This window comes from Gorilla gorilla, chromosome 20 (genome assembly GCF_029281585.2).
Source record: "Gorilla gorilla gorilla isolate KB3781 chromosome 20, NHGRI_mGorGor1-v2.1_pri, whole genome shotgun sequence".
NCBI classification, from domain to species: domain Eukaryota; kingdom Metazoa; phylum Chordata; class Mammalia; order Primates; family Hominidae; genus Gorilla; species Gorilla gorilla.
This window is the reverse complement of record NC_073244.2, coordinates 9,320,896-9,343,696: the sequence shown is the minus strand read 5'-3', so window position 1 is coordinate 9,343,696 and position 22,801 is coordinate 9,320,896. Positions and strand designations below refer to the sequence as shown.

General features: G+C 58.8%; 2 protein-coding genes across 3 annotated transcripts; one reads left to right on the top strand and one right to left on the bottom strand.

Annotated features, from left to right (window-relative positions):
- The first annotated feature begins 2,784 nt into the window (after positions 1-2,784).
- On the top strand, positions 2,785-20,373 carry MFSD12 (major facilitator superfamily domain containing 12). Its single transcript, XM_055371269.2, has 10 exons — positions 2,785-3,287; positions 9,221-9,431; positions 12,161-12,305; positions 12,398-12,580; positions 12,881-12,973; positions 13,064-13,156; positions 14,013-14,183; positions 14,270-14,364; positions 15,526-15,656; positions 15,733-20,373. Exons 1-10 carry the CDS (start codon positions 2,990-2,992, stop codon positions 15,753-15,755), a joined length of 1,443 nt encoding a protein of 480 aa, XP_055227244.1. The 5' UTR covers positions 2,785-2,989; the 3' UTR covers positions 15,756-20,373.
- Positions 16,440-22,001, bottom strand: TEKTIP1 (tektin bundle interacting protein 1). Of its 2 annotated transcripts, XM_055371289.2 has the most exons (4): positions 21,194-22,001; positions 16,987-17,225; positions 16,784-16,909; positions 16,440-16,634 (listed from the first exon to the last, which is right to left on the bottom strand). In XM_055371289.2, exons 1-4 carry the CDS (start codon positions 21,274-21,276, stop codon positions 16,453-16,455), a joined length of 630 nt encoding a protein of 209 aa, XP_055227264.1. In that variant the 5' UTR covers positions 21,277-22,001; the 3' UTR covers positions 16,440-16,452. The 2 variants fall into 2 exon arrangements, with proteins under 2 accessions (XP_055227264.1, XP_055227263.1); XM_055371288.2 differs by lacking the exon at positions 21,194-22,001 and having other exon boundaries at positions 16,987-17,437.
- Positions 22,002-22,801: the final 800 nt, after the last annotated feature.

Genomic DNA, 22,801 nt, shown 5'->3' with positions numbered 1-22,801 from the left:
CCACGCCCAGCTATTTTTGTATTTTTAGTAGAGATGGGTTTTCACCATGTTGGGCAGGCTGGTCTCGAACTCCTGACCTCAAGTGATCTGCCCACCTTGGCCTCCTAAAATGTTGGGATTACAGGCTTGAGCCACCGCACCTGGCCTAATTTTTAAAATTTTTTGTAGAGATAGGGTTTCAGCACATTGCCCAGGCTGGTCTTGGACTCCTGGGATCAAACAATCCTCTCACCTCGGCCTCCAAAAGTGCTGGGATTACAGGCGTGAGCCACCATGGCAGGCCAATTATATAACTCCTGTACCCGTTCTAGATCAGGGGAGACCCAAGCTCCAAGAGGTTAAAAGACTTGTCCCAGGCTGGGCGCAGTGGCTCACGCCTGTAATCCTGGCACTTTGGGAGGCCGAGGCAGGCAGATCACAAGGTCAGGAGATCGAGACCATCCTGGCTAACACAGTGAAACCCCCGTCTCTACTAAAAATACAAAAAATTAGCCGGGCATGATGGCGGGCGCCTGTAGTCCCAACTGCTCCGGAGGCTGAGGCAGGAGAATGGCGTGAACCCGGGAGGCGGAGCTGGCAGTGAGTTGAGATCGCACCACGGCACTCCAGCCTGGGCGACAGAGCCAGACTCCGTCTCAAAAAAAATAAATAAAAATAAAAATAAAATTACAAAAATTAGCCGGGCGTGTTGGCGGGCATCTGTAATCCCAGCTACTCAGGAGGCTGAGGAAGGAGAATCTCTTGAACCCAGGAGGCGGAGGTTGCAGTGTTCTGAGATCGTGCCATTGCACTCCAGCCTGGGCGACAGAGCCAGACTCTGTTTCAAAAAAAAAAAAAAAAAAAAAAGACTTGTCCCAAGTGGAGCAGCAGAGAATCAGTGGAACCAAGTCTGGATCCAACGATTCTCCTTCCAGACTGCAAGGACCTTTTGTATTGTTTTGTTTTGTTTTGTTTTGTTTTAGAGCTGGGGTCTTGCTGTTGCCCAGGTTGGACTGCAGTGGTGCAATCATACCTCACTGCAGACTGCAAGGCCAAATATACTGCTGTAGGCTGGGCGCGGTGGCTCATGACTGTAATCCCAACACTTTGGGAGGCCAAGGCGGGTGGGTCACTTCAGTTCAGGAGTTTGAGACCAGCCTGGCCAATATGGGGAAACCCCATCTCTACTAAAAATACAAAAATTAGCTGGGCGTGGTGGTGGGTGCTCGTAGTCCCAGCTACTCGGGAGGCTGAGGCAGGAGAATTGCTGGAACTCGGGAGACGGAGGCTGCAGTGAGCTGAGATCGCAACACAGTACTCCAGCCTGGGTGACAGAGGGAGACTCCATCTCAAAAAGAAAGAGAGACAGAGAGAGAGAGAAAGAAATAAAACTGCTGGAGACCCGCCCGATGCAGAGGCTCATGTTTGTAATCCCAGAGCTTCTGGAGGCCAGGGTGGGAGGCTTGCTTGAGACCAGGAGTTTGAGTTCAACCTAAGCATCATAGTGAGACCTTGTCTCTCCAAAATTAAAAATACAAAAGTTAGCCACATGTGGTGATGCGTGCCTGTAGTCCCAGCTACCTGGGAGGCTGAGACAGGAGGATTACTTGAGCCCTGAAGATTGAGGCTGTAGTGAGCCATGATTGCACCAATGCACTGCAGCCTGGGCCACAGAGCAAGACCGTTTCTTTCTTTCTTTCTTTTTTTTTTTTTTTTTTGAGGCGGCGTTTCACTCTTGTTATCCAGGCTGGAGTGCAATGGCGCGGTCTTGGCTCACTGCAACCTCTGCCTCCTGGGTCAAGCGATTCTCCTGCCTCAGCCTCCAAAGTAGCTGGGATTACAGGCACCTGTCACCACGCCCGGCTAATTTTTGTATTTTTAATAGAGACGGGTTTCACCATGTTGGCCAGGCTGGTCTCAAACTCCTGACCTCAGGTGATCCGCCCGCCTCGCCTCCCAAAGTGCTGGGATTACAGGCATGAGTCACCGCGCCCGTCTCAAGACCCTGTTTCTAAAATAAATAAAAAGAGGAAAGAAGAGAAAATGCTGCTGGAAGGAGTAGGGCCTGAGTTAGGGGGAACCGCACACACCCCCTGGAGGAACTTGAAACCCTCAGTCCGGTGACCCGTTTGTGGGAGGACGTTGGTTGGACGGGGAGGGTCGCGCGCACAGGCCTGGGAGTCACAGGCGCCTGACTCACTGCGCGCCTCGGGCAACTCTGTTCCTCGCCTGTAAAATGGGAGTGAAATTTGCTCCACCACGTGGGGCTCTTTGCAGGCAACGCTCGTTAAAGGCCAGCTGGTACTATTATGTTGATTACCCCCATCATTACCGTTAGTAACCAATTAATTAGTGTTGTTGCGTCCTCTCCGCGCCCGATCGCGTCTCTCTAGGCCGGGAAGTCAGCGGACCCCGAGGCCAGCTCGGGCTCAGACCTCCCCCCAACCCCAAATCCAGAGCCCGTCCCACCCGCTCCACCCCGGCCCGCAGTGGGCTGTCCAGCTCCGGGTGGACTGGGGTGGCGCGGGCCTGGAGGCCGGGTGTGGGTGGGAGCCGGCGGTGCCCTCTGGTCCATTTCCTTCCCCAGTCTATGGGGGTGCCGGCCACTCCTGCGGGGCGGTCGGGGGTCGCCCTCATACCCGGCGGGCGTTAGGACCGCGCGGGCGCCCGTCGTAGAGGCGGAACGAGCCCTGCGGCCACGCCCCTCTCCTCTCTCCTTGGCGATTGGCTGTGGTTCCCCGGGGCGCGGCTCCGATTGGCTCAGGCACCGGAACCTCCCCGCCCCGCCCCGCCCGGCGCAGTCGCCCGGCTCTGGGGCCCGGCGGCTGCACAGTCGAGCGTGGGGCGGACGCTGCGGACGTGGGTGAGGGCGCGGCCGTAAGAGAGCGGGACGCGGGGTGCCCGGCGCGTGGTGGGGGTCCCCGGCGCCTGCCCCCACGGCACCCCAGAAGGCCTGGCCAGGGTACCCTCCGCGGAGCCCGGGAGTGGGGGGCGCGTGCCCGGCGCCGCGATGGGCCCGGGACCCCCAGCGGCCGGAGCGGTGCCGTCCCCGCGGCCGCTGTCCCTGGTGGCGCGGCTGAGCTACGCCGTGGGCCACTTCCTCAACGACCTGTGCGCGTCCATGTGGTTCACCTACCTGCTGCTCTACCTGCACTCCGTGCGCGCCTACAGCTCCCGCGGCGCGGGGCTGCTGCTGCTGCTGGGCCAGGTGGCCGACGGGCTGTGCACACCGCTCGTGGGCTACGAGGCCGACCGCGCCGCCAGCTGCTGCGCCCGCTACGGCCCGCGCAAGGCCTGGCACCTGGTCGGTAAGCGTCCCGGCCCCGCCACCTGTCGGGCAGCCCCTCCGAGACTCCGCGACCCGGGCGCCTCCTCCCTCTGACCCACCACCCGCCGTCTGCCTGCCCCAGGATCGGAGTCTCCCCTCGGTCTGTCTGTCCCGTGGCCCGAGCTTCCCTGCACTGTCTGTCCACGGCCTTAACATCCCCTATGTATCTGTCTGCCACATGAGCTGAGTTTTCACCCCTCTGTCTGTCCCCTGGCCTGAACCTCCCCTGTCTGTCTGTTTGTGCCCATGGCCTGAGCTTCCTCCATCAGTCCCACCACCCAGCCCCCTCTCTCTGCCCGCCTGGGACCTAAGTCTCCCCTGTTTGTCTGCCCCATGAGCTGAGTCTTCACCCCTCTGGCTGTTCCGTGGCCTGAGCCTCCCCCGTCTGTCTGACTACCCAGTGGCCCCTCTGTGGTGTCACTCCTGAGCCTCCCCTGCCTATCCCACCATCCAGCATCCCCCGTCTATCTTTCTGCCCCACGGCCTGAGCCTCCCCCGTCTGACTGTGCTGTGCCTCCCCCATCTGTCTGACTGTGCTGTGCCTCCCCCATCTGACTGTGCAGTGCCTCCCCCATCTGTCCAACTGTGCAGGGCTTCTCTATCTGCCTGAGCCATGAGCCTCCCCCATCTGTCTGTTTAACTGCCCCGTATCCCCTCTGTCTGTCCCTTGGTCCAGCCTCCCCTGTCTGTCTGCCTCAGAGCTGCTGTCTGACCTGCAGGGCCCTCACCATCTGACTACATGACTTTCTAGTGGCAATGCCGTTGTGACCCCCCGGGCCACCCTGAACTCTCTGGAGGGTTGGTGGTGACTGCTCAGTGCCTCCTCTGTCAGTCTAGCCTGAGCTCGTCTATTAGGGTGACCAACTGGGACAGCTATGGCTGAGGGACAGTCAGGCCCCCTAGAGCCTCCTCTCTCTCTGTGTGTTCTGCCAGGGCAACCTGGCGCGTTGGCCAGGTTGAGGGTGCTGCTCCGGGAGTTGAGAGTTGGGAGCCTCCTGGGTGGGACTGGAGGGTCAGGGGTCTCTGCCCTGTTCTTGCATTGCCTCTGTCTGTCTGGCCAGGGTCAGGGACCCCCTAGGTCTGGGGGAGGTGCCCTGATTAGAGAGGGCTGTTGGGAGGGCAGGAGGCTGGCGTCATGGGCTGGGTCACCCTGCCCCAGTGCCCATCGATAAGACTGCAGGGCTGCCTCCCAGCGGCCCTCCTCTCCCCTCCCTGATCCTGGGCCTGAAGATTAGCCGGCCTCCTTCCCTGCTCTTCTTGCCCTCACAGAAGTGCCGGCTGCGTCCTGGCATTTGGGACACATGCGGCATTTCAGCAGGCAGGGCCAGGAATCCTGCTCAAGTTCTTGGAATTCCAGGTGGCAGGAGGGGCAGGCGGGTGCCTCCTCACCCTTGGGAACAATGACTGGGATGGGTGGTTGGACCCAGGATCTGGGTGATGACATTTTTTGCAAGAGGCAGTGGATCTCCAGTGGTCTGAGGGTGGCAGGCTCCGCAGCAGGCACAGCTTGGGGACTGGAGTTTCATGTTTCCTATGTCTGGGCTATTCCTGGGGTACCTGAGGCGGCGGCAGACAGGGAGGGGACTGGCTGTCCCTTCCTTTTTTGGTTACGTTGGGATTGGTTGCTGAGTGGAGCCCAGGGCCCCAAATGCCTCTTTGATCATAATAGTTGGATAAGCTCTTTGACAGTCGCATAAGATAATTTCTGGGCGGGCCGGGCACGGTGGCTCACCCCTGTCATCCCAGCACTTTGGAAGGCCTCCTCACCTGAGGTCAGGAGTTTGAGACCAACCTGGCCAACATGGCAAAACCCCGTCTCTACTAAAGTACAAAAATTAGCCGAGCGTGGTGGCGCACACCTGTAATCCCAGCTACTTAGGAGGCTGAGGTGGGAGAATCGTTTGAACCTGGGAGGCAGAGGCTGTAGTCAGCCGAGATCGCGCCACTGCACTCCAGACACAGCGAGAGTCTGTCTAAAAAAACAAAAAACAACAACAACAAACCAAAACAAGAAAACAAACAGAAACAGCAACCGAAGGTTTTATGTTTTTCCAAAGCAGGCCTCAGGGAACCGGGTGGTCCAACCGGACACCAAGGCGTCCACTGTCACCCCTCTTCCCTGCCTCGCGGAGGGCACCTGCCCTGGGAGCTGAGAGTTGGGGGCCACCTGGGTGGGCCTGGAGGGTCAGGAGGGTCTGTTGGGAGCAGAAGCCCAGGCAGCCGCTCTTGATGCCTGAGCAGGTGACTTGAGTGAAGGTCACCCTGGCAATGGCACCCACTTCTGTATTTCACCCCCAAGTCTGGGGCTGGTGGCTAAGGACTCACTTTGCCCTTTAACAAGTCCTGGGACGACCCTCAGAATCAGACACAAACACTCCTGTGAGTGGGCAGATGGCACAAATGGGCTTCAGAAGGAAGGACATTAACTTTGAGGTTTTGAAGGATGGGTAGGAGTGTGTGGAGGGGCGCATTCCAAGTAGCAGAAACAGCTGTGGAAAAGGTAGGAACAGTCCTCACTTTGAAGCTACAGAAGCAGGAAGTGGTTCAGAATAGACGGAGCTTTTGCTGGTGCCACACGTGAACTCTATCCTCACAGCAGCCTGTGAGGCAGGAACTTTCTTTCTTTCTTTTTTTTTTTTTTTTTTTTTTGTTGCTGTTGAGACAGAGTCTCACTCTGTCGCTCAGGCTGGAGTGCAGTAGCGGGATCTCGGCTCACTGCAACCTTCGCCTCCCGAGTTCAAAGGATTCTCGTGCCTCAGCCTCCTGAGTAGCTGGGGTTACAGGCACGTGCCACCAAAGCCGGCTAATTTTTAAATTTTTAGTAGAGACGAGGTTTCACCATATTGTCCAGGCTGGGCTTGAACTCCTGACCTCAAGTGATCTGCCTGTCTCAGCCTCCCACAGTGCTGGGATTACAGGTGTGAGCAACCGCGCCTGGCCATGGGCAGGAACTTTCACTACCCTTCTTTCTCTTCTTTTTTTTATTTTTTATTTATTTTTATTTTTTATTTTCGAGACGGAGTCTTGCTTTGTCACCTGGGCTGGAAGGCAGTGGCGTGATCTCAGCTCACTGCAACCTCAACCTCCTGGGTTTAAGTGATTCTCCTGCCTCAGCCTCCCGAGTAGCTGGGACTACAAGCTCGTGCCACCACGCCCGGCTAATTTTTGTATTGTAGAGACAGGGTTTCACCATGTTGGTCAGGCTGGTCTCGAACTCCTGACCTCAGGTGATCCATCCGCTGCAGCCTCCCGAAGTGCTGGGATTACAAGCATGAGCCACCGCACCCAGCTTCTTCTTTTCTTTTCCTTTCTTTCTCTGTTTCATTTCTTTTCTTTTTTTTTTTTTTTTTTTTTTGAGAGATGGAGTCTCACTGCAAGCTCTGCCTCCCGGATTCACACCATTCTCCTGCCTCAGACTCTCGAGTAGCTGGGACTACAGGCGCCCGCCGCCACGCCCGGCTAATTTTTTTTGCATTTTTAGTAGAGATGGGGTTTCACCATGTTAGCCAGGATGGTCTCGATCTCCTGACCTCATGATCCGCCCGCCTCGGTCTCCCAAACTGCTGGGATTACAGGCGTGAGCCACCGCGCCCGGCCTTTTTTTTTTTTTTTTTTTCTTGACAGGGTCTCGCTCTGTCGCCCAGGCTGGAGCGCAGTGGCAGGATCACGACTCACTGCAGCCTCGACCTCCTGGGTTCAAGCAGTCCTCCCACCTCAGCCTCCCAAAGTGCTGGGATTACATGATCCACCACTCCTGGCCACTATCCCTGTTTTCTGAAAACTGAGGCCTAGAGAGGCACAGTCACTTGCCCGAGGTCCCCCGGCCAGGCAGCCTGGCCCCAACAATGGTTAACCCAGACTGGCCAGCAGGAACAGGGAGTCCAGCCAGGAAGGGACCTTCTCACTGGAGTCCACAGTTCATGCTCTGCCCCTGGATGGCCTCCCCGAGGACCCCAGGAATCTGCGCAAACCCTCCCAGGCCCTAGTTCCAGGGAAACCAGCAGGAGAGGCTGGTTTTGGTTTCACTTCCCAATTCCAGTTCTCTGGGGGCGGGCCCAGGGTCTGGGGATGAGGTCATCTCCGGAGGGAGGAAGGAGGTCCAGCCACCAGGCTTGGTACAGGGGCCCTTCCAGGTGCCCCAGGCTGGGAGGAGAGGAGTGCAGGGCTGCAGGGAAGGAGCCTGGCTCCGACTCACTCTAGGGGCCTCAATTTTCCCATCTGGAAAATAAGGATAATGACACCCACGCTTCCAGGCTGTGTCAGGGCCACTATTGTTACTCACTCAGAAGATACTGAAGTAACAGCCGGTATGGTGGCTCAAGCCTGTAATCCCAGCACTTTGGGAGGCTGAGGCAGGAAGATCACTTGAGGCTAGGAGTTCGAGTTCAGCCTGGCCAACGTGGTGAAACCCCATCCCTAACAAAAATACAAACATTAGCTGGATGTGGTGGGATGTGGCGGCAGGTACCTGTAATCCCAGCTACACGGGAGGCTGAGGTGGGAGAATGGCTTAAACCCGGGAGGCAGAGGCTGCAATGAGCTGAGATCGCACCACTGCACTCCAGCCTGGGCAACAGAGCGAGACTCTGTCTCAAAAAAAAAAAAAAAAAAAAAAGGCCGGGCGCCGTGGCTCACGCCTGTAATCCCAGCACTTTGAGAGGCCGAGGCGGGTGGATCACCTGAGGTCAGGCATTGGAGACCAGCCTGGCCAACATGGTGAAACCCTGTCTCTACTAAAAATACAAAAAGTAGCTGGGCGTGGTGGCACGGGCCTGTAGTCCCAGCTACTCGGGAGGCTGAGGCAGGAGAATGGCTTGAATCCAGGGGGCGGAGGTTGCAGCGAGCTGAGATCTCGCCACTGCACTCCAGCCTGGGCGACAGAGCAAGACTCTGTCTAAAAAAAAAAAAAAAAATATATATATATAGATATTGAAATGCCCGAGTTCCATGCTGGGTCTCCCCAGGCCCCTTGGAGGCTGCTGTCTGCAGAGGAAAGCCGGCAGGAAGCCGGCAGGCAGACAGAGAATTCCCGGGTGCTCCGAAGGGTGAGGTAGGGGCAGCAGGGGCCAGGAGAGAGGTGTTTGAGGAGGTGACATTCCCGTTGAGCCCAGAGGTGAAAAGGAGCCGGTCTTGCTAAGATGTGAGAGAGAAAGAGAGCTCTAGGCAGAGGCACGCCCATGCAAAGGCCCGGGGGCAGGACCGCCTGGCATGTTGAAGAGGTCCTGCAGTGAGGAGACCTGCATGGCTGGAGGAGAGAGAGAAGGGGGAGAGAGGGAAGGGCAGGGCAGGGCACAAAGAGGACAGGGCAGGTTGCAAAGGGCTCCGTGGGCTGCGGGGAGGATCTTACATTTGTTCCAGGGTATCTTAGGGGTTTTCTTCTGAGGATGCGAAGAGCCAGGGCTTGCCACCGCAGATCTCAGGTGGGGGTGGGTGCTATTTCCTGACTGTCCCTGGAGGCCAGGACGCCCCAGCATTCCAGGGAGTGGTCACCTTAGGAGCTGATGAGGACGGCGGAGCTTAAGGAGGGAAGGGTCCAGCCCAGGCCCACCTGGGCCTCCCGCTCCCCGAGGCCCTGTGGGAGGCTTGATAGTGGCCAAGGGGGAGGAGCTGGGGAGGCTGCGGCTGTAACCGGGGCACCTGTGGGGGGCAGGTTTCCGGGGGACCCCCTGTGCCTGGCTTCTTCTGACTTGCAGGCTGAGCCCAGGCACCTGGTGTCAGATTCCCCTTTTGTCACCAGGGGCCATAAGCCTGGGGGACCCCGGCTGCAGACCCTCGCTCCTGCGTGACTGTGTGCATGCGGGGGGTGTCTCCATCTGCGCCTCAGTTTCCCTCTCTCCTCCCTCCATGTCCTCACCCCGGGAGCCCTGGCTGGTGCGGGACGGCCCTGTGACTGACCACCCCGCCCATCCACAGGCACCGTCTGCGTCCTGCTGTCCTTCCCCTTCATCTTCAGCCCCTGCCTGGGCTGTGGGGCGGCCACACCCGAGTGGGCTGCCCTCCTCTACTACGGCCCGTTCATCGTGATCTTCCAGTTTGGCTGGGCCTCCACACAGATCTCCCACCTCAGCCTCATCCCGGAGCTCGTCACCAACGACCATGAGAAGGTGGAGCTCACGGCACTCAGGTGGGAGCCTGGGCACCCTCCCCCACGAGCAGGGTGGGCCCCGGCTCCGTGTATCAGTCAGTGGCACTGCATAATGAGCGGCCACAGACTCGGCAGCTCGAGACCAGGCAGTCTTTTATGTTTATTTTTTTGAAAGGGGGTCTCACTCTGTTGCCCAGGCTGGAGTGCAGTGGTGTGATCTTGGCTGACTGCAGCCTCGACCTCCTGGGCTCAAGTGATCCTCTTGCCTCAGCCTCCTGAGTAGCTGGGACTACAGGAGTATGTCATTACACCCAACTATTTTTTAAAGTTTTTGTAGGCCGGGCGCGGTGGCTCATGCCTGTAATCCCAGCACTTTGGGAGGCTGAGGCGGGCGGATCACGAGGTCAGGAGATCAAGACCATCCTCGCTAACACGTGAAACCCCGTCTCTACTAAAAATACAAAAAATTAGCCGGGCGTGGTGGCGGGCGCCTGTAGTCCCAGCTACTCGGGAGGCTGAGGCAGGAGAATGGCATGAACCCAGGAGGTGGAGCTTGCAGTGAGCCGAGATAGTGCCACTGCACTCCAGCCTGGGTGACAGAGCGAGATTCCGTCTCAAAAAAAAAAAAAAAAAAGTTTTTGTAGAGATGGGGTCTCACTATATTGCCCAGGCTGGTCTGGAACTCTTGGGCTCAAGCGATCCTCCTGCCTTGGCCTACCAAAGTGCTGGGATTACAGGCGTGAGCCACCACACTCAGCCATCACACATTTCTCCTCTCACAGTTTCTGGGGGTCAGGAGTCCAGCATGGCTGAGCTGGGGGGAGAGGGCTGTTGGGCTTCAGGGTCTGTCTCGAGCCTGCATTCAAGCGGTTGCCCAGGGCTAGCGTCTTATGGAAGGCTTGGGGCAGTCCCTCCTCTATGCTCACGTGGTTGGTGGCAGAAGTTGTAGTCTTGCACCTGTGGAGATCATGGTGGCGGCTGCTTCTGAGGCCAGCAGGGAGAATCTCTGACCCCAGGAAGCCCTAAGCCCTCTCTCCCAAAGGATCGCCTGACTTGGCCGGGCTCACACACAGTAGTCTCCCTTGACACAGCATCTCGCTCTGTCAGCCAGGCTGGAGTGCAGTGGCACGATCTCGGCTAATTTTTTTTTTGTATTTTTAGTAGACACGGGGTTTCACCATGTACCATGTTGGCCAGGCTGGTCTTGAACGCCTGACCTCAGGTGATCTGCCCGCCTTGGCCTCCCAAAGTGCTGGGATTACAGGTGTGAGCCACTGTGCCTGGCTTTTTTTTTTTTTTTTTTTTTTTTTGAGACAAGAGTCTCACTCTGTCACCCAGGCTGGAGTGCAGTGGCGCCATCTCGGCTCACTGCAACCTCTGCCTCCTGAGTTCAAGCGGTTCTCCTGCCTCAGCCTCCCGAGTAGCTGGGACTGCAGGCCCCCGCCACCACCCCCGGCTAATTTTTTTGTACTTTTAGTAGAGATGGGATTTCACCGTCTTGGCCAGGCTGGTCTCGAACTCCTGACCTCAGTGATCTGCCTGCCTCAGCCTCCCAAAGTGCTGAGATTACAGGCGTGAGCCACCGCGTCTGGCCAGTAATCTCCCTGTGGACACACCCGAGCTGACCAAGGCCCTTGGTTATAACACACTGCGAAGTCCCTTTCCCTCTGCTATAGAATGCCACTTAGCCCTGGCTACATCCTGGGAGTAACATCCATGGTGGACTTACAGGTGCTGCCGCCACGGGGAGGGGATGGGACGGGCAGGCCTCTCTGGGGCTGCCTTAGAATTCTTTCTATTACACCTGGGTACAGCGGGTGCCCGGCTTATCCACTAACTTGCTAGAGGCGCTGGAAGAGGTTCTTCTGGTTATGAGGATGATGCATTGAGCACCTGCTGTGTGCCTGGCATAGTTATAGGCCCTTAACATGAATCTCAGCTTCTTTAATCCTCCCTGTGAGCTGGGAGGTGGGAACTCTTCTCTCCCACATATTCCAGAGGAGGACTAGGCCCCAGCTGGTGCCCAAAGCCAGGGTCCGCACAGCGCCTTCGTGTCGGGGGAGTCTGCTGTCTCCACATCTGCCTGTGTATCACCAGCTCCTCCCCACCCCCAGATTTGAGTTCCCCATTATGGCCATGAGACAGAGGTGCAGGCGCTAACGACACAGGTTGCCCAATGCCCAGGGCCCCTGAGGGCCCCATCTGACCGGGGCCAGACCCCAGGCACTTCCTACGTGTCATTGCTTTGCCAGCTGACCTCCTGCTGTGCTCACGTGACCTCTGGAGGTGGCATGGTTCCCGCTTTCAGAAAGAGAGATTGATTCATGGTAGGATTCTGAGGCCCCCCTGGGGGGCTCTGTGCCTGGCCGGGCTGTGGGCAGGGGCTGGCCTGGATGCTTCTAGACCAGGGAGCCCTCGCCTTTTAGCCGCCCAGCATCTGGGGAAGAATGATTCTCGAATTCTGGCTTCTGAGTCTCTGGGTTCTCAGACTTTTGGGTTGTAGCCTGGACTCCGCTTGGCCGAGTCACTGCACCCTGGTCCTGAGCACGAAGGGTGGAGCTGCGGTCACAGCTGTCCCGCGTTAGATAATGTGCAGGCTGGGGAAACTGAGGCCAGCACGGGCTTCCTGGAGGCCACCCAGTGTGGCAGTGGTTGGAATCACCTGTCAGTCAGGGGTTCCCCAGGCCTCTCTGACGGCGTAGCCACGTGGGGAGGAAGTGGCCCAGGTTCCTGGCATCTTGTTGAGTCCCTGCCCGCCTGCCCGCCAGGTATGCGTTCACCGTGGTGGCCAACATCACCGTCTACGGCGCCGCCTGGCTCCTGCTGCACCTGCAGGGCTCGTCGCGGGCGGAGCCCACCCAAGACATCAGCATCAGCGACCAGCTGGGGGGCCAAGACGTGCCCGTGTTCCAGGTGAGCTGGAGTCCGGGTGGGTCGCATGAAGTCCTCGAGCCAGGGGCGGGGGCTGGGCCCGCCGCCACTGACTGCTTCTGCCGCATCCCCAGAACCTGTCCCTGCTGGTGGTGGGTGTCGGCGCCGTGTTCTCACTGCTGTTCCACCTGGGCACCCGGGAGAGGCGCCGGCCACGTGTGGAGGAGCCAGGCGAGCACACCCCCCTGTTGGCCCCTGCCACCGCCCAGCCCCTGCTGCTCTGGAAGCACTGGCTCCGGGAGCCAGCTTTCTACCAGGTGCGTGCTGGGGGCGGTGGGGCTGGCGTGGGCCTTCTCTCCCACCCACAGGGCCTTTGCTCTGTGGGGCAGCTGCGTCCAGACACAGAGCACACGTGGCCCCTGGTGCAGCCCACACCCAGGGCAAACATCACCCATCAAGTGCTGCTCTCCTCTCCCTGGCCCACCCCACTGGGCAGTCACTACCGATGGATCAAATGCCAGCTGCAGGGTGCCCACCCTGGCCCTGGTGCCCCCTGCTGGTGGGAGTGGAGAAGGCCCTCCTGACCCCTGCCAGTCCCTCTGTCGGTCTGCCCACAGGTCGGCATGCTGTACATGACCACCAGGCTCATCGTGAACCTGTCCCAGACCTACATGGCCATGTACCTCACCTACTCGCTCCACCTGCCCAAGGTGAGCAGATTGGGGCGGGGACGCTGGGATGGGACGGCCCCAGCCTGGCGAGCCATGACTGACACGGCGTGCCTGGCTCTGCCTCCGCAGAAGTTCATCGCGACCATTCCCCTGGTGATGTACCTCAGCGGCTTCTTCTCCTCCTTCCTCATGAAGCCCATCAACAAGTGCATTGGGAGGAACGTGAGTGGGCGGGGACCGGGGATAGCTGGGGCGGAGGATGGGGTGCCCTGCAGCCGAGATCCCACCCGCTCCGGGTTCCAGCCTCGGATGCTCTCAGGCCTCCGAGTTCCCGCCTTGTAGAAGCCCCAGATCTAGGCCGGGCGCAGTGGCTCACACCTGTAATCCCAGCACCTTGGGAGGCCGAGGCGGGCGGATCACGAGGTCAGGAGATCGAGACCATCCTGGCTAACATGGTGAAACCCCGTCTCTACTAAAGATACAAAAACAAAATTAGCCGGGCGTGGTGGTGGGCGCCTCTAGTCCCAGCTATTCGGGAGGCTGAGGCAGGAGAATGGCGTGAACCCGGGAGGCAGAGCTTGCAGTGAGCCGAGATCACGCCACTGCACTCCAGCCTGGGCGACACAGCGAGACTCTTGTCTCCAGAAAAAAGAAAAAAAAAAAAAAAAAAAAAAAGCCCCAGATCTGGGAACAAGGAATTCTAGGATCCTGGCTTCTGTGTGTCTCGAGTTTATACGCTCGCAGCCACGATCTCTGGCGCTTTCTGTCCACCCTATGCAGCTACTGAGGGCTTGAAATGTGGTCGTGGGGACTGAGCCGAGTCCGTCGTTTGCTTTCATTGTAACTGACCTGCGCTCAGGCAGAATAGCCACACGTCTCCAGCCGCTACGGCGTGGACAGAAAGCACAGCTCTGGCCTGGCGGATCTGCAGAGCCTCGGTGTTGTCCAGGGCCAGAGCCAGGGCTCCTTAGGGACCATCCAGCTCATGCCTTGTTTGCTGGGGTTGGGGTGGCGGATTGAAGCGCCAGGCTTGGGGGCACCCAGTGGTGTGGGCCTGACCCCAGGGCTGTCCCTGCAGATGACCTACTTCTCAGGCCTCCTGGTGATCCTGGCCTTTGCCGCCTGGGTGGCGCTGGCGGAGGGACTGGGTGTGGCCGTGTACGCAGCAGCTGTGCTACTGGGTGCTGGCTGTGCCACCATCCTCGTCACCTCGCTGGCCATGACGGCCGACCTCATCGGTCCCCACACGGTAGGGCTGGTAGCCAGGCTGGGGTGGGGGAGGCCGGGTCCTAGATCTCGGGGTGCATGCTGACCACCTCGCCTGTGTCTCCACAGAACAGCGGAGCGTTCGTGTACGGCTCCATGAGCTTCTCGGATAAGGTGGCCAATGGGCTGGCAGTCATGGCCATCCAGAGCCTGCACCCTTGCCCGTGAGTGCTGCTGTTTGTTCATTCATTCTTTTGTTCAGTAAGAAAGAGGGTATTAAGCGCCTGCTGTGTGTCCAGCAGTCTTCTGGGTCTGGGCATCCAGCTGTGGACCAAAGACACCTGCCCCAATGGGAGTCATAGGCAGGGGAGACCTTTCCTTTCTTCCACTGAGCACTTCATTTATTCACTCAACAAACGTTGGGTCCATGTGTGCAGTGCTGAAGACACCGTACAGAAATATATCGGGGGTGGGCCCAGCTGGAAGGGAGCCCCGAGTCCGTGTAACCCAGACCCACAGAACTCAGGGTTCAGACACGGATGGTTCTAGACCACGGCATCACAGCATTCACGCCTGTAGAGGCCCAGGGCCTGGAAACCATAGCCGGTCTGGGCCTGGGGCAGAGCCAGCCATGTTAATAGTTACAGAGGTGAACATGTGGTTGGGACCGGTGTGGGTGCTGTGTAAAGGTGAACGCTCAGAGAAACCTGGACAGCAAGGGCAGGAAGCCAGGGAGGGCTTCTTGGAGGAGGTGACGTGGCCCTGACACCTGCAGGATGTCAGAGCATTCCAGGCCAATGGGGAGGGACAAGTAGTGCCAAAGCCCTGGGGCAGGACCACACCTGGTATGTTGTGTTGGAAGAACAGGGAGGAGGCCCGTGTGGCTGGAGTAGAGGGAGGAGGGGAGGGCAGGGAGGGGACGGGGCAGGTCGTGCACGGCCTGGTGGACCATGGGGATGACTTAGGGGATTTGACCCTGAGGACAGTGGGAGCCATGGAGAGCTGTGGGCAGAAGAGGGACAGGCCCTAACCCAGGCGCTCACAGACGCCCTCTGGTGGTTGCTGCCGGGAGGACAGCTGGTAGGGGAGTGGTTGGAGCCTGGGACCAGGGCGGAGGGGATGGGGCGGGTGCAGGCGGGCCATGCTGGGGCTGGACCATGAGGAGACAGGGAAGGGGAGACATGGTGGATTTGGCATGGATGCTGAAGGCAGGGCCAACAGGACTGGCCGAGCTGTTGGGTGTGGGACAGGAGGGAGGGAGTTGCAGGGACCCCAGCTCCTGGCTTGGACAGGATGGAGCCGCTGTCGGGTGTGAGGGGAGGCACAGGTTCAGCTTGGGTGGGCGGTCCCCGCGGTGCCTACTCATCCCCCGCCTCCTCCCACAGCTCAGAGCTCTGCTGCAGGGCCTGCGTGAGCTTCTACCACTGGGCGATGGTGGCCGTGACGGGCGGCGTGGGCGTGGCCGCTGCCCTGTGTCTCTGTAGCCTCCTGCTGTGGCCGATCCGCCTGCGACGCTGTGAGTCCCGGCCCACCCCTCCCTCCCCAGACACTGACCCACCCTCTCTAATGCCATTTCCACCCCTCCCTTGCAGGGGACCGTGACGCCCGGCCCTGACTCCTGACAGCCTCCTGCACCTGTGCAAGGGAACTGTGGGGACGCACGAGGATGCCCCCCAGGGCCTTGGGGAGAAGCCCCCCACTGCCCCTCACTCTTCTCTGGACCCCCACCCTCCATCTTCACCCAGCTCCCGGGGGTGGGGTCGGGTGAGGGCAGCAGGGATGCCCGCCAGGGACTTGCAAGGACCCACTGAGTTTTGAGGGTGCCCCATTCTCAACTCTAATCCATCCCAGCCCTCTGGAGGATTTGGGGTGCCCCTCTCGGCAGGAAGTAGGAATCCCAGAAGGGTCTGGGGGAACCCTAACCCTGAGCTCAGTCCAGTTCACCCCTCACCTCTGGCCTGGGGGTCTCCAGACACTGCCAGGGTCCCCTCAGGACGGCTGGAGCCTGGAGGAGACTCAGCCACGGGGTGGTGGGCTGGGCCTGGACCCCGCCGTGGTGGGCAGCAGGGCTGCCTGGCAGGCTTGGTGGACCCTGCTGGCAGCAAATAAAGAGATGACGGCAGCCTGGCTCCTGTCTGCCTGGGGCGGGGGGCTCTGGGCAGAGGTAGCTCGGGCATCTCAGCCCTGCCCTGGTTGTGGGCGGCCGGCGAGCCCAGTGTCTGCCTCTGTCCCAAGCCTCTGGTCCCCTGGGACTAGGTTAGTGCCCCCTCATCTGGGTGCAGAGACAGTGGGTGCATCCTGGCAGCATGCATTTATTGGGGAGTGGGTGTGAGGGAAGGCGGGGACCGCTGGCAGGTGGAGGGGCAGTATGGTTCCAGGACCCACTCCCGGTAGTTCTGGGCGGTGCCGGGCGGGCGCTGGGGTGCCGACAGGGAGGGCACGTAGTCTGATGACCTCCACAGTGGCTCCACCCTGTACCGGTTCCTGTTGATCACTGTAGGTGGGACTCGGGTCACCATGTGCCCCCCACCTCCTCGCCGTTGGCCAGCAAGGGGCTCCTGGACCTCCCCGGGCAGTTTCACCCTGGCCTAGGTGGCCTTGTCCCCCTGGCCTCCCAGGGACCCACCCTGCACCTAGCCTCACCGTATTCCTTGCCCCGGATTGGCCTGTCTTTCCACAGCGCACTCCCCCACTGGGTGCTGGGAGCCTGGTACTGGGCAGGGACGATGGGGTCGTGCCAGGCGGTCTCCCGCAGGTGCTGGGTGTAGGCTGCAGTGGGGCGGGGGCTGGCGGTCATTCCTGTCCCCCTCCGGCAGGCCCGGTGCCCAGGGCGGGGGGGCACTCACCCGATGGCATGCTGCACTCACGGTGTTGGTAGCAGCTGTGCCAACGGTTGTAGGCCTCGTGGAAGGGGCTGGCCGGGGCCCGTGGCAGGCTGTACCAGGCTTCCCAGGCGTCCGAATTGGTCAGGCCTGTGTACCACAGCTGGCCGGCTGTGTCCCGTCCCATGGGCGTGTACTTCCAGCGTGTGGCCTGCCTGATGGCTGGTGGCCAGCGGGGACCCTCCAGGGACAGGTAGTCATCGCTGAGGGTTGGCAGGGGGCAGAGACTGAGCCCATGTCTACAGCGAGTGCTTTGACCCCTTTGCGACGTCTGCCAGGGTGGATGATGTAGAGGCCTGGCCCACAGCGTGGGGCCTCCCTCCCTCGCCACTTGGAGTCTGTCCTTCAGCCCTGTACCCCTCACCCCAGAGCGGGTGCTTGAGGAGAGAGGCTGACTCCCCCTCTCCCCAGACATCGCACCCCAAGCACCCAAGTCAGCACTAAACCTTTCTGTTCTCAGCTTTTCTTGCCTGAAGAAGAGGGAAGGGAGAGGACGAGGGCCCTGGCTACTCCTGGGTTCCTACAGTCCTTGTCCAGCCTCCAAGACCCACGAGTCCCTTCCTCTGGGAAGCCCCCCTGGCCTGGAGGTGCACCAGGAAGAAGTGGTCTGGGGCTGGCACTAAGCCATGGCCCAGGGAAGACTGGGGGACCCACTAGGCCAGGTGTGTGGCTCACGCTTGTAAACCCAGCACTTTGGGAGGCTGAGGCAGGTGCATCACTTGAGGTCAGGAGTTCGAGACCAGCCTGGCCAGCATGGTGAAACCCCATCTCTACTAAAAATACGAAAATTAGCCAGGCATGGTATGGGGGCGGGGGGCACCTGTAATCCCAGCTACTCAGGAGGCTGAGGCAGGAGAATTGCTTGAACCCGGGAAGTGGAGTTTGCAGTAAGCTGAGATCGTGCCATTGCACTCCAGCCTGGGCAACAGAGTGAGACTCTGTCTCAAAAACAAAAAGACAAGAGACTCAAATATGTTTTATGCTTTGACCTTGTTCTTGGGAATATGTCCCAAGGAAGTCATCCCAGAGAACAAGGTTGCTGGCCCCAGGACAGTCTGGCAGGGTTCAAAACAATCTCATCTGCCCTGCACGGAAAGCCCGGTTCCAGCTCTCATGGCAGGAACTCGGCTTAAATCCTGACTAGACTCCCAGGTGCCCACAGAACATGGGAGTAGCCTGGTCAGTTACAGAGCCTGTTTGCGGGACCCCACATAGACTCGGCTTTTCCACTAGAAAGGCAATTTCAAGATCTGGAGAACCTCACCCTTTTGAAATGAATTGCAAGACACATGTAGCTTTTAAAACACAATTAAAACAGCACAAAATTGTCTGGGCGCGGTGGCTCATGCCTGTAATCCCAGCACTTTGGGAGGCCAAGGCGGGTAGATCACCTGAGGTCAGGAGTTCGAGACCAGCCTGACCAACATGGTGAAACCCCGTCTCTACTAAAAATACAAAAATTAGGTGTGGTGATGGACACCTGTGGTCCCAGCTACTTGGGAAGCAGAGGCAGGAGAATTAGCTTGAACCCGGGAGGCGGAGGTTGCAGTGAGCCGAGATTGCGTCACTGCACTCCAGCCTGGGTGAGAGAGTGAGACTCTGTCTCAACACAAACAAAAAGCAATTAAAACAGCACAGAATAATATTCAATGAGAAATGAGCCCCTCACCCCTGCTGTCGGCCCCGTACCCACCTGCCACTCACTACTTTCTGGTGTTTCCTCCCAGGAGCAGGTGGTACATGCACCCACCCCCGTTATTACACACTTGCGGGAGCCCATTCACTGCATCTCCGTTTTTTTAAAAAATAGAAATAGGGTCTTGCACTGGGTGCAGTGGCTCATGCCTGTAATCCCAGCACTGTGGGAGGCCGAGGCAGGCGGATCATGAGGTCAGGAGTTTGAGACCAGCCTGGCCAACATGGTGAAACACTGTCTCTACTAAAAATACAAAAATTAGCCGGCCGTGGTGGTGGGCGCCTGTAATCCCAGCTACTCAGGAGGCTGAGGCAGGAGAATCGCTAGAACCCAGGAGGCAGAGGTTGCAGTGAGCCGAGATCATTCCACTGCACTCCAGCCTGGGCGACAGAGAGACTTTTGAGACAGAGTCTTGCTTTGTCACCTAGGCTGGAATGCAGTGGCACGATTTCGGCTCACTGCAGCCTTGACCTTCTAGGCTCAAGCGATCCTCCCACCTCAGCCTCCCAAGTAGCTGGCATTACAGGCACGTGCCGCCATGCCTGGTTGATTTTTTTTTTTTTTTTGAGACAGAGTCTTGCTCTGTCGCCCAGGCTGGAGTGCAGTGGCCTGATCTCAGCTCACTACAACCTCCGCCTCCCAGGTTCAAGCGATTCTCCTGCCTCAGCCTCCCGAGTAGCTGGGATTGCAGGCGCCCGCCACCACAGCCAGCTAATTTTTGTATTTTTAGTACAGACGGGGGTTTCACTACCTTGGCCAGGTTGGTCTTGAACTCCTGACCTCGTGATCCACCCGCCTCGGCCTCCCAAAATGTGGGGATTACAGGCGTGAGCCACTGCACCTGGATTTTTTTTTTTTTTTTTTTGAGACGGAGTTTTGCTCTTGTTGTCCAGGCTGGAGTGCAATGGTGCGATCTCAGCTCACTGCAACCTCTGCCTCCGAGGTTCAAGTGATTCTCCTGCCTCAGCCTCCCGAGTAGCTAGGATTACAGGCATGAGCCACCATGCCCGGCTAATTTTGTATTTTTAGTAGAGACAGGGTTTCACCATGTTGGTCAGGCTGGTCTCGAACTCCTGACTTCAGGTGATCCGCCTGCCTCGGCCTCCGAAAGTGCTGGAATTACAGGCGTGAGCCACCGCGCCTGGCTGCCTGGCTGATTTTTTAATTTTTTGTAGAGATGGGGTCTCACAGCTAGGCGCGGTGCCTCACGCCTGTAATCCCAGCACTTTGGGAGGCCAAGGAGGGCAGATCATGAGGTCAGGAGATCGAGACCATCCAGGCCAACATGGTGAAACCCCGTCTCTACTAAAAAATTAGCTGGGCATGGTGGCGCATGCCTGTAATCCCAGCTACTTGGGAGGCTGAGGCAGGAGAATCACTCGAACCAGGGAGTTGGAGGTTGCAGTGAGCCAAGATTGCACCATTGCACTCCAGTCTTGCGACAAGAGCAAGACCCTGTCCAAAAAAAAAAAAAAAACAAAAAACAAAAATTAGCTGGGCATGTGGCACAAACCTGTAGTCCTAGCTACACAGAAGGCTTGAGATGGAAGAATCCTAGAACCTGGGAGGCAGAAGTTGCAGTGAGCCGAGATTGCGCCACTGCACCCTAGCCTGGGCAACAGTGTGAGACTGTCTCAAAAAAAAAAAAAAGAAAAGAGATGGGTCTCACTATGTTGCTCAGGCTGGTCTTGAACTCCTGGGCTCAAGTGATCCTCCTGTCTTAGCCTTCCAAAGTGCTGGGATTACAGGTGTGGGCCACCATGCCCAGCCACCATCTTGGTTTAATTTCTTTCCTTGGAAATGGAGCAAAGGGCTTTCACTCTTCTTTTTCATGGCTGCATAGTATTCCATAATTGTTTAAACAATTGATAATAGACACTGTATTGGGGTGACTGGTATACCCCCAAAATCACATCTGCCCAGAGCCTCAGGACATGGCCTTGTTTGGAAATGGTTTTAGCAGATGCAGCTAAGATGAGGTCACCCCGTGTTAGGATGGCCCCGAATCCAGTGCCTGGCACCCTTATAAGGAGAGGGAAACTTGGATGCAGACAGGAAGGCCAGGTGAAGACACAAGCAGAGACCGGGGGCCAAGGAGTGCCTGGGGTTGCCCAGAACCACCACGGGCTGCAAGAGGTGTGGGACAGACTCAGCCACAGAAGGGCCCAGCCCCGCACACGCCTGGATTTCAGAGGGCGGACATTTCTGTGGCTGAAGCTCCCAGTGCGTTTGCAGTCCTTGGAAACGGCCACAGACACATTTGTTCTCGGCCTGTCTCCAGGTCTGTGGCCCCCACAGTGAGCGGCCACTGGCCGGAGGGGAACAGGAAGAGCTGGAGGGGATGTCACACACATGAGCCTTTTAGGAATAACGAGTGACACGTGCAAGACCCCAAACCAAACACCATGTAACCTGACACCCAGGGAGGGAGGGAGGGAGGGGCTGGGAGGGGCTCACCTGTAGAGAGGGGCTCACCTGTACAGCGGTGCTGGGAAGCTGGCCTCGAGGGTCCCCGAGGGGATACAGGGCCGTGCAGCCTCTTGCCTGAGGGTTTGCATGTCTGCCTGGATCCCCCGGGCTCCTGCCAGAAGGCCTCTGAGGCCACCGTTGACAGCATAAAGGCCACCCAGTGTCTCGGCAACCACGCTGACCACTCCCTCCTCCCAGCTGTGGGGTGAGGTGGCCTGGAAGGGAGGGCTGGAGAGTCGTTCTGAGTATTTAACAACTGGGGGTGACACAGTGTGGGTGGGCAAGGCCAGGGCCACTGCCAGGTGGAGTCCGTGGCCCTGAGCCCCCAGCTCTACGCACCCCCCACCTGGGGTCTGGCTTCTCCATCTCCACACTCCCTTGAGGGGCTTCTGTCTCCCCCTGCACCTTCGATCGCAGGAGGCAGTGCCTGGCCGGGGTCGCAGGCACCTGTCACCCCAGCTCCTCACTCCTCACCCACTCACATCCAGTCCGTTTGTAAAATACACCCAGGATGAGACCTGCACGCGGTGCCTCACAGCAGCACGATTTGTGACAGCCCGAGGCGGAGAACACCGAACACCCAGTGAGGGTGGGGGGATCAGCACGGCGCGGCCACCCACGCACCCACGCGCTGGAACGAGACTCAGCCACAAGGAAGTGCGAAGCTCTGACCCAGGCCACAGTGCGGATGCACCTTGAGGACGTCACGCTCAGTGAGAGACACCAGACACAGAAGGGCACACTGTGATCCCACTTCTATGAAATGTCCAGGACAGACCAATCCACAGAATCAGGGAGAGGATTCGTGGGTGCCGGGACTGGGGAGGGGGACCTGGGGGTGACTAGGTGACGTAATGGGGACAGGGCTGCCTTCTGGGTGATGAGAATGTTCTGGAATCAGATGGGATGGCTGCACGGCGTGGTGAAGGTACTGAACACCACCTCACTGTAAGACGGTAGATTTTGTATTTTACCACAATAAACAAAACAAAACAAAAACCAACAAACATCCAGAAACCTCCTGCCCTGCCCTGCCCCTCCTCTGGCTGGGCCCGGCCTTGGGTGGGGGCGGAGCCTGCACCCTGGTCTCCGCTTCCCCTGCCCTTGTCAGGTCCCCACAGATACGGCCCTGCCTTTCCCATCTGGACACGCACCCAGGAGCTCCACTCCCTCGGGGTAGGTGCCCAAGTCCTCCCTGAGGCCCACAAGGCCCTGCATGCCCTGCCCTCCTCTCCTCACTCTGTTCATCCCGCATACCAGGTGCCGTCCTGCCCCAGGGCCTTTGCATGGCTGTGCCCTTTGCCTCTCACCCAGGCGTCCCTGCTTTCTCCAGCCCTGGCTGAGATGCCAGGCTTGTGGTGAGCCTCTGATCCAAGGCCGCCCTTCCCCAAGGCCCCCTCCCCACCCTTGTGACGCCGCCTCCTCACTTCCTCATAAGCTCCTCTGTCTCTGGGCTGTGCCCCCCATGCCAGCTCCACATGGGCCAGGTCTGCTCGGTTTCATCATCTCCAATGCCCAGGATGGGGCCTGCCCCAGCTCCTTCACCCTCTTCTCAGGCACCGCGCAAGAGCGAGCCTCAAAACCACCTGGGGCCTCCTGGCTGCCAGGACCCCC

Excerpts from the sequence above, each read along its gene's own strand:
- MFSD12 (XM_055371269.2), top strand. The coding sequence starts at position 2,990 with ATGGGCCCGGGACCCCCAGCGGCCGGAGCGGTGCCGTCCCCGCGGCCG. Across the intron at positions 12,306-12,397 it reads AAGACGTGCCCGTGTTCCAG|AACCTGTCCCTGCTGGTGGT; the intron begins GTGAGCTGGAGT and ends CCGCATCCCCAG. Across the intron at positions 14,365-15,525 it reads CAGAGCCTGCACCCTTGCCC|CTCAGAGCTCTGCTGCAGGG; the intron begins GTGAGTGCTGCT and ends CTCCTCCCACAG.
- TEKTIP1 (XM_055371288.2), bottom strand. The coding sequence starts at position 17,437 with ATGTCTGGGGAGAGGGGGAGTCAGCCTCTCTCCTCAAGCACCCGCTCT. Across the intron at positions 16,910-16,986 it reads TGAGTGCAGCATGCCATCGG|CCTACACCCAGCACCTGCGG; the intron begins GTGAGTGCCCCC and ends GCCCCACTGCAG. Across the intron at positions 16,635-16,783 it reads AATCCGGGGCAAGGAATACG|TGATCAACAGGAACCGGTAC; the intron begins GTGAGGCTAGGT and ends TCCCACCTACAG.